Below are 11992 nucleotides of genomic sequence, written 5' to 3'. Positions count from 1 at the left end.
TACCGTGGGTAGGTACCCATTGTCAAGGTAGAAAATTGTGATGGAACATTCAGAACAAAATATATGGAGATACTATCAGTAATTGATTTTTTATCATGTTTTTACGTTTTGAATGAAACAATTAATTTGTTTGTTATTAATATTTTTGCACATTTTAGAGTTTTACCTACTTCGTTGTTTTTAGAATGCTAATTGCTACGCTGCTGCTTCAGTGCTTTGTTAAAGTGTTTGTAGACATCAATCTCGTAGACCCACCAGTGGATATAGCGGGGGGACTACGGGTAATACGCCAATCTAAAACATCTGGCTTATTTTAAAAGCGTTTTTGAATTTTTAATTAGAATTCTTCTTTGTCGATTCACTCTTGGCAGAGTGGTCGTGGTCACGTTGAGACGTCCACATCGGTGGTAGAGGCGGACACAGCTTTCCGCACGATCTCCCGCCATCTCTTCCTGTTACTAGACTGTCTGGCGCAGTCTGATACGCGAATTTTTAATACCTACAAATAAATATAAGTAGATTATTAGAGAAGAGCCAGTAAAAAAACCTCTTAAGTTTGACCTTACACAAACGTATAAGCCCCGCAAGTTGATATTGCGATGGAACCTTGTCACAATAACAGCCGCGTGACGTCGTCAAGTAAAGATAGCAAAAAAAAAATTAATAAAAAGGAAATATGTTTATTCTAAGAAATTTCATACTACATTACATATAATTTTTATACATATTTATTATTTACATTCGTTAGACCACGTTATAAGTCGGTTGATCGGTAGGTACGTCCAGAATTTTACTTACTAAAAAAGTTTTACTGGACGCACAAATCATTCCTTTAAAAATTACTCCTTTTGCGGCGGTATAGAAATAAGTCCATTTGGCACCATCGTAAAAGTATAGGATCGTGATTTTCCTGAACGGCTATTCGACGATAAATTTGCTGTTCAAAAATGGGCATGGCAAAAAATTTTAATTGATTTTTTTACAGACATAGAGCTAGAGCAAGAGCATTCTTTCGTGATCTAAAAGGAAACCTCGTATTCAGTGTTGTTCAGTATTAGAACATTGCATAGAAACTTTTCGAACGCTCTAAGAACAACAAAAGAATGCTCTGCAGTCTAAAAGAATACGACATAGTGGGGTTAGAATAAGCATTCGCTCTAATATAATTCAACCTTTAGTAGGTATTCGCCTTTCTGATTTTGCGTTACGTTCGCGGTTCATATTGTGTAATTTATACAGTGTACAAACTACAAAGTATCTATTGCTGATTACATGTAATTGGTAAAAAACTTTAGGCAGGTATTTACGTACACATGTAGGTACAATCGGGCTTGTTAATGTATGCTTCGTTTTTTTTTTTTTATGTGTAGCAGTGGAAAACAAAATGTTACAGACTAGATAATACATAACTATAGTTTGTTTGAAATTTTTAAACTTATAACTTATGTTCATGGATGATATAGATGACTTAATAAATAATAACACATTTTTTTGCATAAAATAATTTTTAATTTATTACAGAAAAAATTATACATTTGAGAAGCTTACATAAGAGTTTGTTTTAATTTATAACACAATCATACAATTTGTTATTAGGGCAAAATTGAAACACTTAAATTTTAAGTAGAAATTAAAAGCAATTTATGATTTTGATGTCTTCCCATATGCCTCACATGTTTTTAGTTTTTTTTTTTTATTTTTTTTTTGTAGGATAACATAGTTTATAAAGTAGGTATTGACTTGTTTTGAGACCATAAGCCTTGTGTTAATTAATAGCAAAAGGCTAATCATCACCTGAAATGCGCACTGAGGGAACAAATCAGCAACCGCTGACGCTGGGACCAGAGCAAATAAAGCGTGTCCAGCAATTCACGTATCTTGGCAGTGTTGTGTCCAATACTGGAGGTACCGAAGAGGACATCGCTTCGAGAATCGCCAAAGCTAGGGCAACCTTCGCGCAGCTACGACCCATATGGAAGTCGGAAGTGCTAACACGTGGAGTGAAATTAAAAATATTTCGCTCCAACGTTAAGAGTGTCCTCTTATATGGGAGTGAAACGTGGAGAGTCACCAAAGACATCTCGCAGAAAATTCAGGTCTTTGTCAACCGCTGCCTCCGACAAATTCTAAGAATTTACTGGCCTGAAAAGATCTCCAATGACCAACTATTGGAACGCTGCCACGAGACACCGATTTTCCTCCAAATCTTACGCCGTAAATGGACATGGATTGGCCACACTCTTAGAAGGGACACCTTACATATACCCAGGCAAGCCCTGGAGTGGACTCCGCAAGGAAAAAGAAAGCGTGGCCGTCCAAGACAATCCTGGCGTCGTTCCGTGGCAGCGGAGGCTAGGGCGATTGGTTTGACGTGGCCGGAGCTGAAGAGCGTAGCCCAAGACCGAACGCGATGGCGGCGCACTGTGGACGCCCTCTGCCCCACATAGGGGCCATAGGACCTTAAGTCAAGTAAGTCAAGTAATCATCACCTAATTAAGATAATTAGGAATTATTGCTTTTGACAAAAATAACTTATTGCTAAAAGAAAGAGAATGTTACAATATATTTTATTCTCCACACTTAAAAAATCTGCCTGAACTATATTAGCTTTTTGTTTAGCAATAAGACTCGAAAAAACTGAGTATAATTTAAGGCATTCTGGTGTAGAATTACTGAATAGTTTCAACAAATACTACAAATCATCTTCATCAGAATCAAGGGCAGCTCTTCTTCTGTCAAATTTAACAGTGCTCGAAGATTTAGGCATTTGTTGATTGACTGATTCCAACAACTGTATCAATTCTTGCTCCGATATTTTTGAGCTCACTTGGCCCATTTGAGCCATTCTGCAGATCATGTTTTCCACCATTGATGCTTTTTCTGGTTTACTTAATTTTATTATATTCACTGAAAGTAGAAAAAGAAGTAAATTAATGATTAAAATTAATTTAAGTGTATCAATAAGACAAAATAACAACAGTAACATGAATACTTTTGATTTTAATAAAAGTTTGTACTATGTGAACATATTTTATAATAGAATTTGGGATGCAACAACTAAACAAACTAATAACAAAAGATAAAAATATCATAACATTACACACATCTTGTTCTGGCGTCTTGGCTAAGTGCTTGGGATAATATTGAATGTTTTGCCTCTTCCATAGCCTGCATCCGCTCTTGCTGAGCCTTGGCTTGATTTGGATCTCCACCCTAAAACATAAAAGCTATTAAAACAATACATTCTCATTATATTATATTGCTTGAAACAATGCCGGACAGTGTCAATATTTTCGTAAGTAATGTATGAATAACGTACAGCTTTTACAGTTCTTCTTGCTGCAGACACGAAAATCGATTCAAGAATACATAATAACTTCCAATCTTTTATACGAATAAAGAGCATTTAAATTAGAAACTATTGTAGTTTGAAGTTAACCTATTAATAAACATCTTACTCCATGTTGGGCTTGTAGTTCGGCGAGACGCTGCTGACGAATTCTCTCTAATTCCGGGTCGTTCATTTTCTTTGATATGTTTAAGAAAACTACAGTTATAGCACAATGTTTTAATAAGTTTCAAGTAAAAATATTAACATTTGTTCTGTAATTCGTTTCACGAAACAAAATGAATCAAGAACCATCAATGTCACCTTTATGTCAGTTTGACATAAACAGTCTGTTGGCGTTGAATTCGTTATGATACGTGGTGATTGGGCGATAAAAATGAAAGAAATTGTGTGTAAAAAAGAAAGAGTTAAGTAGGTATGTAGTACTCAATACGTCATCCTCGAAATAATGTGCTTCAAATTGAAGCAAAATTCAGAATCAATGCACATTGCACATACAAGGTGAAGACGTCTAGGTTGAGACAGAGAATATATTATTATGTTAATAGATAAATCTAGATGAAGAACTAAAGTGAAATCCCATTTGTTATATGCGTTGCGTTGGGCATAATATATGCGTTATGCATGTTTCAGTGATCGATTATTAGCGTGTAGCTGATCAAATTTCTGTGATATGCCAGATTTTTTTTATGGTCCGAGCAGGAATCAAACTCACGATCCCCTTGGTTCTACGCACAACCACTGTTCCACGAAAGTGGTCAAAGTTCAATCAGTGCGATGATGAACAACTATATGTATAATATTTGTTATTTCATTTTATGCTTAATATTATATAGCATCATCATCCAAGCTTCTGATTATATCCATATTAATTATCTATATCTATATATGGTATATCCATAATAAACAACAGTGTAGTTAGTTAGTAATTTATTCAATAAAAAAAACGTCATATACACCTATTAAAAATAAAAACAATGTCCTTACACAATATTAAACATTAACACTATCATGCCATTGCAATGTCTGATATTCAATTTCATTTAATCCATTGAAATATGCCAGAACACCCAATTTATTAACTCCTACTGATAACCGTCCAAACGCAACTAAGCTTGCAGCTCGAAAAGTTGTTTCTACATTGGTACATTTCAACATGTAGGTTGCATGGAACCTTACTGGATCACCTAAAAACAATATTAAATAAAAACAGTATAAAAATATAAACATTTCATAGTATGTATATATTATAATGAATTGGGTATACATATTACATACATACCAGGGTAAATTAAAAAATCTGAACCAAATTTTGATCCATTTGTGATATAAAATCCTTTTTTCCATAAGTCTTCAAACACTGCATACTTTATTACTCCTTTACCTTCTGTTATACTGGGATTCAATGCATCTAGGGATACCTTGGTTTTCCCTGGAATAAAAAAGTACATTTAACTAATAATGTTAGTAAAATTAATCATTTATTTCTTAGAAACTCACCTGTATCATAATAATGTTCAGTTGGTAAATGAATTAATAAGTTAGATGGAGCAATATTTGGCACCTTATTTATTTCTTCTTGCAATAAAATATTTTTATCTAAATCTATATCTGAAATATAAATAAAACAAATATAAATACTGTAACAGGAAAATTTATACTATATTAAAGACTAGCTGCGCTCTGCGGTTTCACCCGCGTCGCTCCGCTTCTGTTGGTCTTAGCGTGATGATATATAATATTATATAGCCTATAACCTTCCTCATAAAATGGGCTATCCAACACCGAAAGAATTTTTCAAATCGACCAGTAGTTCTTGAGATTAGCGCATTCAAACAAACAAACAAACTCTTCAGCCATTTTAATATTAGTATAGATAACTGACTACTTAGCACTTAAATTTTGCAGGCTACGTATTTTATACTAATAACATCATTTATGAAAGAAAAATTAATAACAGAAGTATTCACCAGCAATCCCCTTTGATAACAGTTTTTGTCTTTTGCCAGTCAAAATTATATCAATTTTTTGTGCAATCTGTTCAATTTTCCTTCTTTTCAAAGCTTCTGCCTGCTCGTTGGTAACCCTGTAACATTTTAGCACATTACTTTATATGATTCATTCAGAAAATAATTTTCAATTGAATCACCTACTGTCACTACTCCATACCTATTTTCAATTTCATCTACCTGTTGTTTTATTTCATTAGACACCTTCTGTGTCATGTTGGGTGTATCATATAATTCACAAATGCCTTCATTTATAAGCAATGCTGCTTCTTCAGACATAAGTGCCATTGGTAAACCTGAGTAAGTATTGATAATTTTATTTTAAGTAATGGTTGAAGTTAATAAGTACAATGGTTGAAAATACCATTGTTAAACGTTCTCTTACCTTGGAAATCATTTTGTCTAGGAAATGATGGTAAAGATCCAATAAGTGAGCCACATATTCGATGTTTTGTTCGCAGAATGTACCAGTCTAGAATAACAATTAAATTTTGTTGAGTAGTCCTATTACCTACTTCATAAAAGTTAAATAATAAAGTTTGAAAGTCAAACTAAGTACCTTCAGAATTCCATACATACGCAACACCGTTTTCTAAATATAAAGGAATCATTGTAATATGCAAAATCTACAGCAAGAATCTCTAAAATATTATCACACAAACATTACCGGTATGTCGATTGTCGGTAAATTTGTGTAAATTTGGTAAATAGCAAGGTATAATATACCTACCTAGATAGTATGGACATAAAACAGCTGTAAACATGTCAATTGTCAATTTCAAATGTCATTTCGACAAACATTTTGTCATAGAGTGTGTCGTATGATGCGTTTCAGTTGTGCATTTACACTTTACACATTCGTGTTCACCATTCGCCACATTACTCGATGAAATATTCCAAGTATATTAGAAAGATAGTATCGCGATCGACGCAAACCAATGGCCACAAATTCTTCTTCTACATTTCTGTAAATATATATTTTAAAAACAAACCAATCTGAATATTATCCTAGTCTGAAATTCTTATATCCAACCTCCAAGATCTATTTCATAATTTTTTTAAGCTATTGCATAGCTTCTATCGGCGATAGAAGTTATGCAATAGCTATCGATGCGATAGACTATCGCGGGCCTTGAGCGCGGGGACCGAATCCAGAAATTCCGTAACGAAAAAACCTCACGCTCCCCACTCCGACGGGCACGGAGCATCACAACATCAGGCGAGATCGTGGCCAAGCGCTCCCCTATCGCAGCATAAAAAAAAAAATAAGTTTGTGGCACTGTAATATAGGATAGGCGGCCGGCAGTCCCCGAGTGCCACACGCACAGATCTACTACAACAAATTCCATCGGCTTATGTTTCTGTGCGGCAAAGCCTAATACGCTGCAAAAGCGCTGCAACCACTCATAATTTTAAACACTCAGTATAGTACTCCAAAGGTAATAATGCGCATAGAAATCTTCGTCACTGTTCGGCAACTGTCATATTCTCGGAGCGTCCGAAGATGATATCTATATAGAGCGGTTAAATGCATTTTCTTCGTGCATAACTTAGTCAAATTATATGTTTTGTGCTAAAAGAGATCAATATGTATTTGTAGGTAAGTAACGATTTTGTTTCGATAATTCCTTGTAAGTAAATAGCGAGTATAACCCCACGATTGCGAATATATTATCTTTGTTGGATTGATTTACTTGGAAAATTTTATAGTACTTTTAAAGTGTCTTACTGAAGCTGGTGTAATGATGGAAGAAAAGAAGGTTAAAATAAGTATGGTTTTCAATAAAATAAGTAGATATGGTTTGGTAGAAAGTATGGTTTTCAAACACAGGTTTATATTATTTAAACCATTTATGTAAATCTTATCATTAAAATCTCAGTTCAAAAGTATTTACAGTACTAATCATTCTTCAATATTATGACAATTACAAAAAAAAAATAAAAACAATCAAAATCAGGGATTATCTTTATTTCTGACATTTTAGATACATCGGAACTCTTCTTCATTTTCACTTTCCCTACTGCCATCACCTGTGTAAATCATTTCATCGATTAATTCAACTCACCTTTAAATACAAAACCAAGGAGGGAACGTAATAGCAGCTCTATATAATTCCACACAGAGAGAACACGTGCAGTCACCACCAATATTTAAAGACAACTGACGGATTTTTGAGTTTTTTTGACTGACAGGCTACCGTCACCTACCGCCCGATTTGTTTTTGATTGTGTATGTGTGTGAATTGACTTCTATTTCTTTTGAACAAAGTGTAAAATGCAAGTTCGTTGTTTAGGGCTCTTACGATTCAATGATTCGAGTGTCTTCGGAAATACGACAATTAGCGAAGATTTGCATGCGCATTATTAATTTTGGATTACTGTACACGTAGTACATTCATAACCTACACATTTTTAATTAACTTCCAAATGTGTTTATCACCAAAAAGAACAATAGACACAAGAAAACTTATTAAATATCAGATTTCCTTTGTTTGTTTGGCCCAGATTTGACAGTAGGCCAGCAAAAAAGTGGCCACGCAGATAAGGACAAAAATATTTATCTAGATCCCCTTCACTCACATAATGTAAGCGTAGCTATCTATCTCTTTTCACCATATCATTGCAAATCTAGTCGTAATAGATCTGTGGCCACACGTCTTTTTTTCATGTCAATTTCAACAAAACGTCAATGTTATCAGCTGGTATTTGTCATAAATGACACTGACGTCTGTCCCTTGTCAGTTTAAAAAATAAAAATACGAAAAATTTATAAAACAATACATATTATTTAACTACATAGCATAAAAGAAAAATCTTTTTTAGTTCAAAAGAAAGCTTATTGAAATGTAGCTTGAGATATAATATAAAACGTACAAATAATTACAAAAGGTTATATAACATAAAAATGGCATTAAAAAAAATATTAATTGGTATGTATTCCTATTAAAACCTTGAAGTAAATAAATTAAAGTTGTGATGTTTTGTCCATAATTGATATAAAAAAACATGTGTTATATTTTAAGGTGGAGGAACCGGGTTTATCGGCCAGCACCTCGGAGATATGTTAAGAAATACTAACTACCGGGTAGTTAACGTATCTCGCATGCCAAGTGCTAATGCAATATCATGGACTGCGGTAGAATCTGGATCCATTGGTCATGCTCACGCTGTAGTCAATCTTGCTGGTCAGCAAACTATGGATTTTACCAGAAGGTGGACAGCAGGGTAAGCCAAAACACACATGTGGTATAATAACTTTCGAATTAAATAATATTAGTAGGATATACATTTTTTAAGAATTGAAATAATTATTCATCTCATATGTTTCAGATTCAAACAAAATGTTAAAAACTCTAGAGTATTTACCACTAAAGCCCTAGCAGCAGCCATCAATAAGAGCACCGACAAGCCAAAAGTATTTGTTGTGGTGACTGGTGTTGGAGCATATGAACCTTCAGAAACTAAGAAGTATGATGAATCTAGTCCAACAACTGGGAAAGACTTCTTTTCACAACTGTGTGTGGAATGGGAAGCGGCAGCTAAAATAGATCCACCTGTGCGACTTGTAAGTACAATGTTTCTCTTCAACTACATAATATAGTTCTCTATGACAATATATATTTTTAACTATTTATCCATCCTTCAAACCTGTATAGTTCCCGTTCCTATGGAATTTCTAGGATAAAAACAATGCTTTGTCTTTTATCAGGTTTGAAACTATTTTATATTCATACTATATTTTATCAAAATTAGTTCTGCGGTTTAAGCATGAAGAGATTTACTTTCGCATTTATAAGATTAAGTATTAATATGTAAATTCTCATTTTAATTTTTTTTAATAAAGATTCTCGGACTATATACATGAAGTCGGAACAAGTTATATGATGATAAAAAACTATACAGCTATTTGTGTACATAGGGGAAGGAAAAATTTCTGCACTAGAATTTGCATACAACTTTTCATTGAATACAAACCAGTGGGATAGAATGGATTTCATCAATGAAAAATATACCTTTTTGAGAGCAATAAAAGTTAAGTAGGTCTGCTAGCATCTAATAAACCCACCCATATTACATCTTATTCATGCTTACATTATAAATTATAATAGATCCCAAGATGAACCAGTTTTTACATCTTTTTTTTTCCCTAATATAAAGCTACAATTTTTAGGTAATAATCCGGTCGGGTGTCGTCCTTGGTCGCGACGGTGGTATGGTGAAGAACATGATTTTACCATTTTTCTTTGGACTCGGTGGACCCCTAGGCTCTGGCAAGCAATACTTACCCTGGATACATGTTGAAGATTTGTGCCGACTCATAACTTTCGCTATAGAAAATGATGATGTGAAAGGAATATTAAATGGTGTCGCCCCTCAAGTCATTACAAATGGAGAATTTACGCAGGTTTTATTGCATTTCATTATCAGCAATGCAAATCACTGTTGCAGTTTTATTTTTAAATATAGTCAAACATGCACTTTATCAGCTTTGGCCAAGGTCATCTCCTTTTAAAAGCCTTTAGCAATAGAATCAGATTATGTTGATATTGTTTGATTTTTATCTTAACGTTTTTCAATCCGTTTAAAGTTATGTTTCACTTCAAATTGCGAGTTAGTAACAAATGCTTACAACAAAATCAGTGTTTTACGCTAATATTACTATTACCTACATTATTTTTATTAGATTGCAATTTTTTTTTTTCCACACAAACAACATATACAAATGTAGGTATATTTGGTATGTACGGTAAACATATTATCTAGTAATTGCGTAAAAAGTGTAAATTTAAATAAAATATGTATAAAAACCATTGATACAGAGGAAATGTGGCCAATTGAATTAATTCTAGAATATTTATAGGTAACTTATCATACTTATGAATTTAAAACACATAAATCATGATTTAGATAATTTTAAATTTTATTAATCATATTATATTATGAGACAACTAGCTCTATCCTCTATTTCAATTTAAAATTTGAATTGATATCGGAATGTCGTCTATGCAAGGTCTATGCATTCGGCCACACGTCTGCGAGTATTTTTTCTTTCGATTTAAATTGTAGTTCAATAACAAATATGTGTAGGATACTGACATGACAGTTTACCCGAAATCCCGTCAATGTTAGTTTAAAAAAATAACATCCTCAACTTTTTCAATATTGATCTCAACTGAATGACACAAACCGCATCGGTTGCTTTATAACATACCTACTTTGTATGTTTATAAAAAATACTATACTTTAACGTAATTATTCTTTTTTATTCGATAGGTAAGTATCATTTATATATCTGAAGTCTAAACTCTCAACTGCAGAAACTAATGAAATTTTAATTTTTATATAATTTTCAATTAAAGCCCATTGTTAGGAAGTGTTTAAAGTAAGCTAATTAATGTATCTGTTTTTGTAATTGATTAAAATAAATAATATTTATATTGCAGGCATTCGCAAAAGCGCTATCAAGGCCAGCATTCCTGCCGGCTCCTGAATTTGCTCTGAACCTACTTCTCAATGAAGAAAGAGCAATGCTTATGACAAAGGGACAACATGTCACACCAAAAAGAGTTTTAGAATATGGCTTCCAATACAAATATGATAACATCGATGCGGCCTGCAAAGAGTGTGCGCATTTGTTTCCGAGTAAATAATTACATAAGAGGTCTTAATATTATGTCTAAGTGGATACTGAATAATACAAATAAAGCGATCAAATAGAAATTAATATTTGTTTTTCATTTATGTCCACACAAGGTAATAGCTATTTAGTAGGTAATCTGTGAACAAGTGTAATTTTTTGTGCTTACATTTGCAGAATTGCAGACGATGTTTGCGTACATTTGCATTGATAAGAAAATAATGATCAATACTTGATCAGTTCATTTATAGGTAAACTGATAAGCCCGCGGCTTCGCCCGCTTTGTCTAAAACCTAATAAATTTTAATCACGCTATCTATTTAAAAAAACTGCATCAAAATCCGTTGCGTATTTTTAAAGATTTAAACATACAAAGGGACATAGGGACAGAGAAAACGATTTTTTTTATACTATGTCGTGATGATGAACAGTTCAAAGTAGATACCTAATACCTATAGATTTCTAATCTGAGTAAAATCTAAGGTATTGACTGATAAAGAATATTATCAATATTATAAAGAAAAATAAATTAATGATTGTTCAAAATAATCAAGATCAACTTTTGATCGATGTCTTTGATTTTGCCCATAAAGAGGTAAAGAGTCTCATTTCAGTGTGAATCATTGGAATGAAGTTTTTATAAGAATTAGGTACAGTGCCACAAAGTTCTGACCCGGTGGCAAAAAACTGGAACTACGTGCCGCCTTTTTGAAATGTCACATTTTCACCGACTTTTCATACGGAATATTTTGTATAAATAAAAAGTTACTTATTAATTATTATTTTTAATTTACACCATTGGCAATGACATTATTTTCACCCTTGCATCCGGGGAAATAGGTACTATTAAAGCGGCACTAAAATCGACATCAGTGACACCGTCACCGGGTCCGTTAAGTTTGTGGCACTGTAGTTATGTTCATTCGTCATGTGGATTCTTACTAATTCTTACAAATATGTAAACCAGTTTTGTTTTTTCCTTTATTAGGGCGGCCG

At 33.3% G+C, this 11992-nt stretch overlaps 3 protein-coding genes across 3 annotated transcripts; 1 reads left to right on the top strand and 2 right to left on the bottom strand.

The window, feature by feature from the left end:
* Nucleotides 1-1486: 1486 nt before the first annotated feature.
* Nucleotides 1487-3659, bottom strand: LOC123694310 (programmed cell death protein 5). The gene is made up of 4 exons (XM_045639711.1): nt 3459-3659; nt 3105-3213; nt 2490-2907; nt 1487-1794 (listed from the first exon to the last, which is right to left on the bottom strand). The coding sequence occupies exons 1-3, from the start codon at nt 3522-3524 to the stop codon at nt 2693-2695; spliced, it is 390 nt and encodes a 129-aa protein (XP_045495667.1). The 5' UTR covers nt 3525-3659; the 3' UTR covers nt 1487-1794; nt 2490-2692.
* A 605-nt stretch (nt 3660-4264) lies between these two features.
* LOC123694302 (tRNA-splicing endonuclease subunit Sen34) lies at nt 4265-6081 on the bottom strand. The gene is made up of 7 exons (XM_045639701.1): nt 5918-6081; nt 5744-5830; nt 5519-5654; nt 5320-5435; nt 4850-4960; nt 4632-4781; nt 4265-4536 (listed from the first exon to the last, which is right to left on the bottom strand). The coding sequence occupies exons 1-7, from the start codon at nt 5967-5969 to the stop codon at nt 4343-4345; spliced, it is 846 nt and encodes a 281-aa protein (XP_045495657.1). The 5' UTR covers nt 5970-6081; the 3' UTR covers nt 4265-4342.
* Nucleotides 6082-8072: 1991 nt separating this feature from the next.
* On the top strand, nt 8073-11083 carry LOC123694301 (epimerase family protein SDR39U1). Its single transcript, XM_045639700.1, has 5 exons — nt 8073-8288; nt 8382-8583; nt 8689-8923; nt 9530-9763; nt 10803-11083. Exons 1-5 carry the CDS (start codon nt 8264-8266, stop codon nt 11007-11009), a joined length of 903 nt encoding a protein of 300 aa, XP_045495656.1. The 5' UTR covers nt 8073-8263; the 3' UTR covers nt 11010-11083.
* The last annotated feature ends 909 nt before the right edge of the window (nt 11084-11992 follow it).

This window comes from Colias croceus, chromosome 9, assembly GCF_905220415.1.
Source record: "Colias croceus chromosome 9, ilColCroc2.1".
Classification (NCBI taxonomy): Eukaryota; Metazoa; Arthropoda; class Insecta; order Lepidoptera; family Pieridae; genus Colias; species Colias croceus.
Note: the sequence above shows the minus strand (reverse complement) of the source record. Positions and strands in the feature narration are given on the sequence as shown.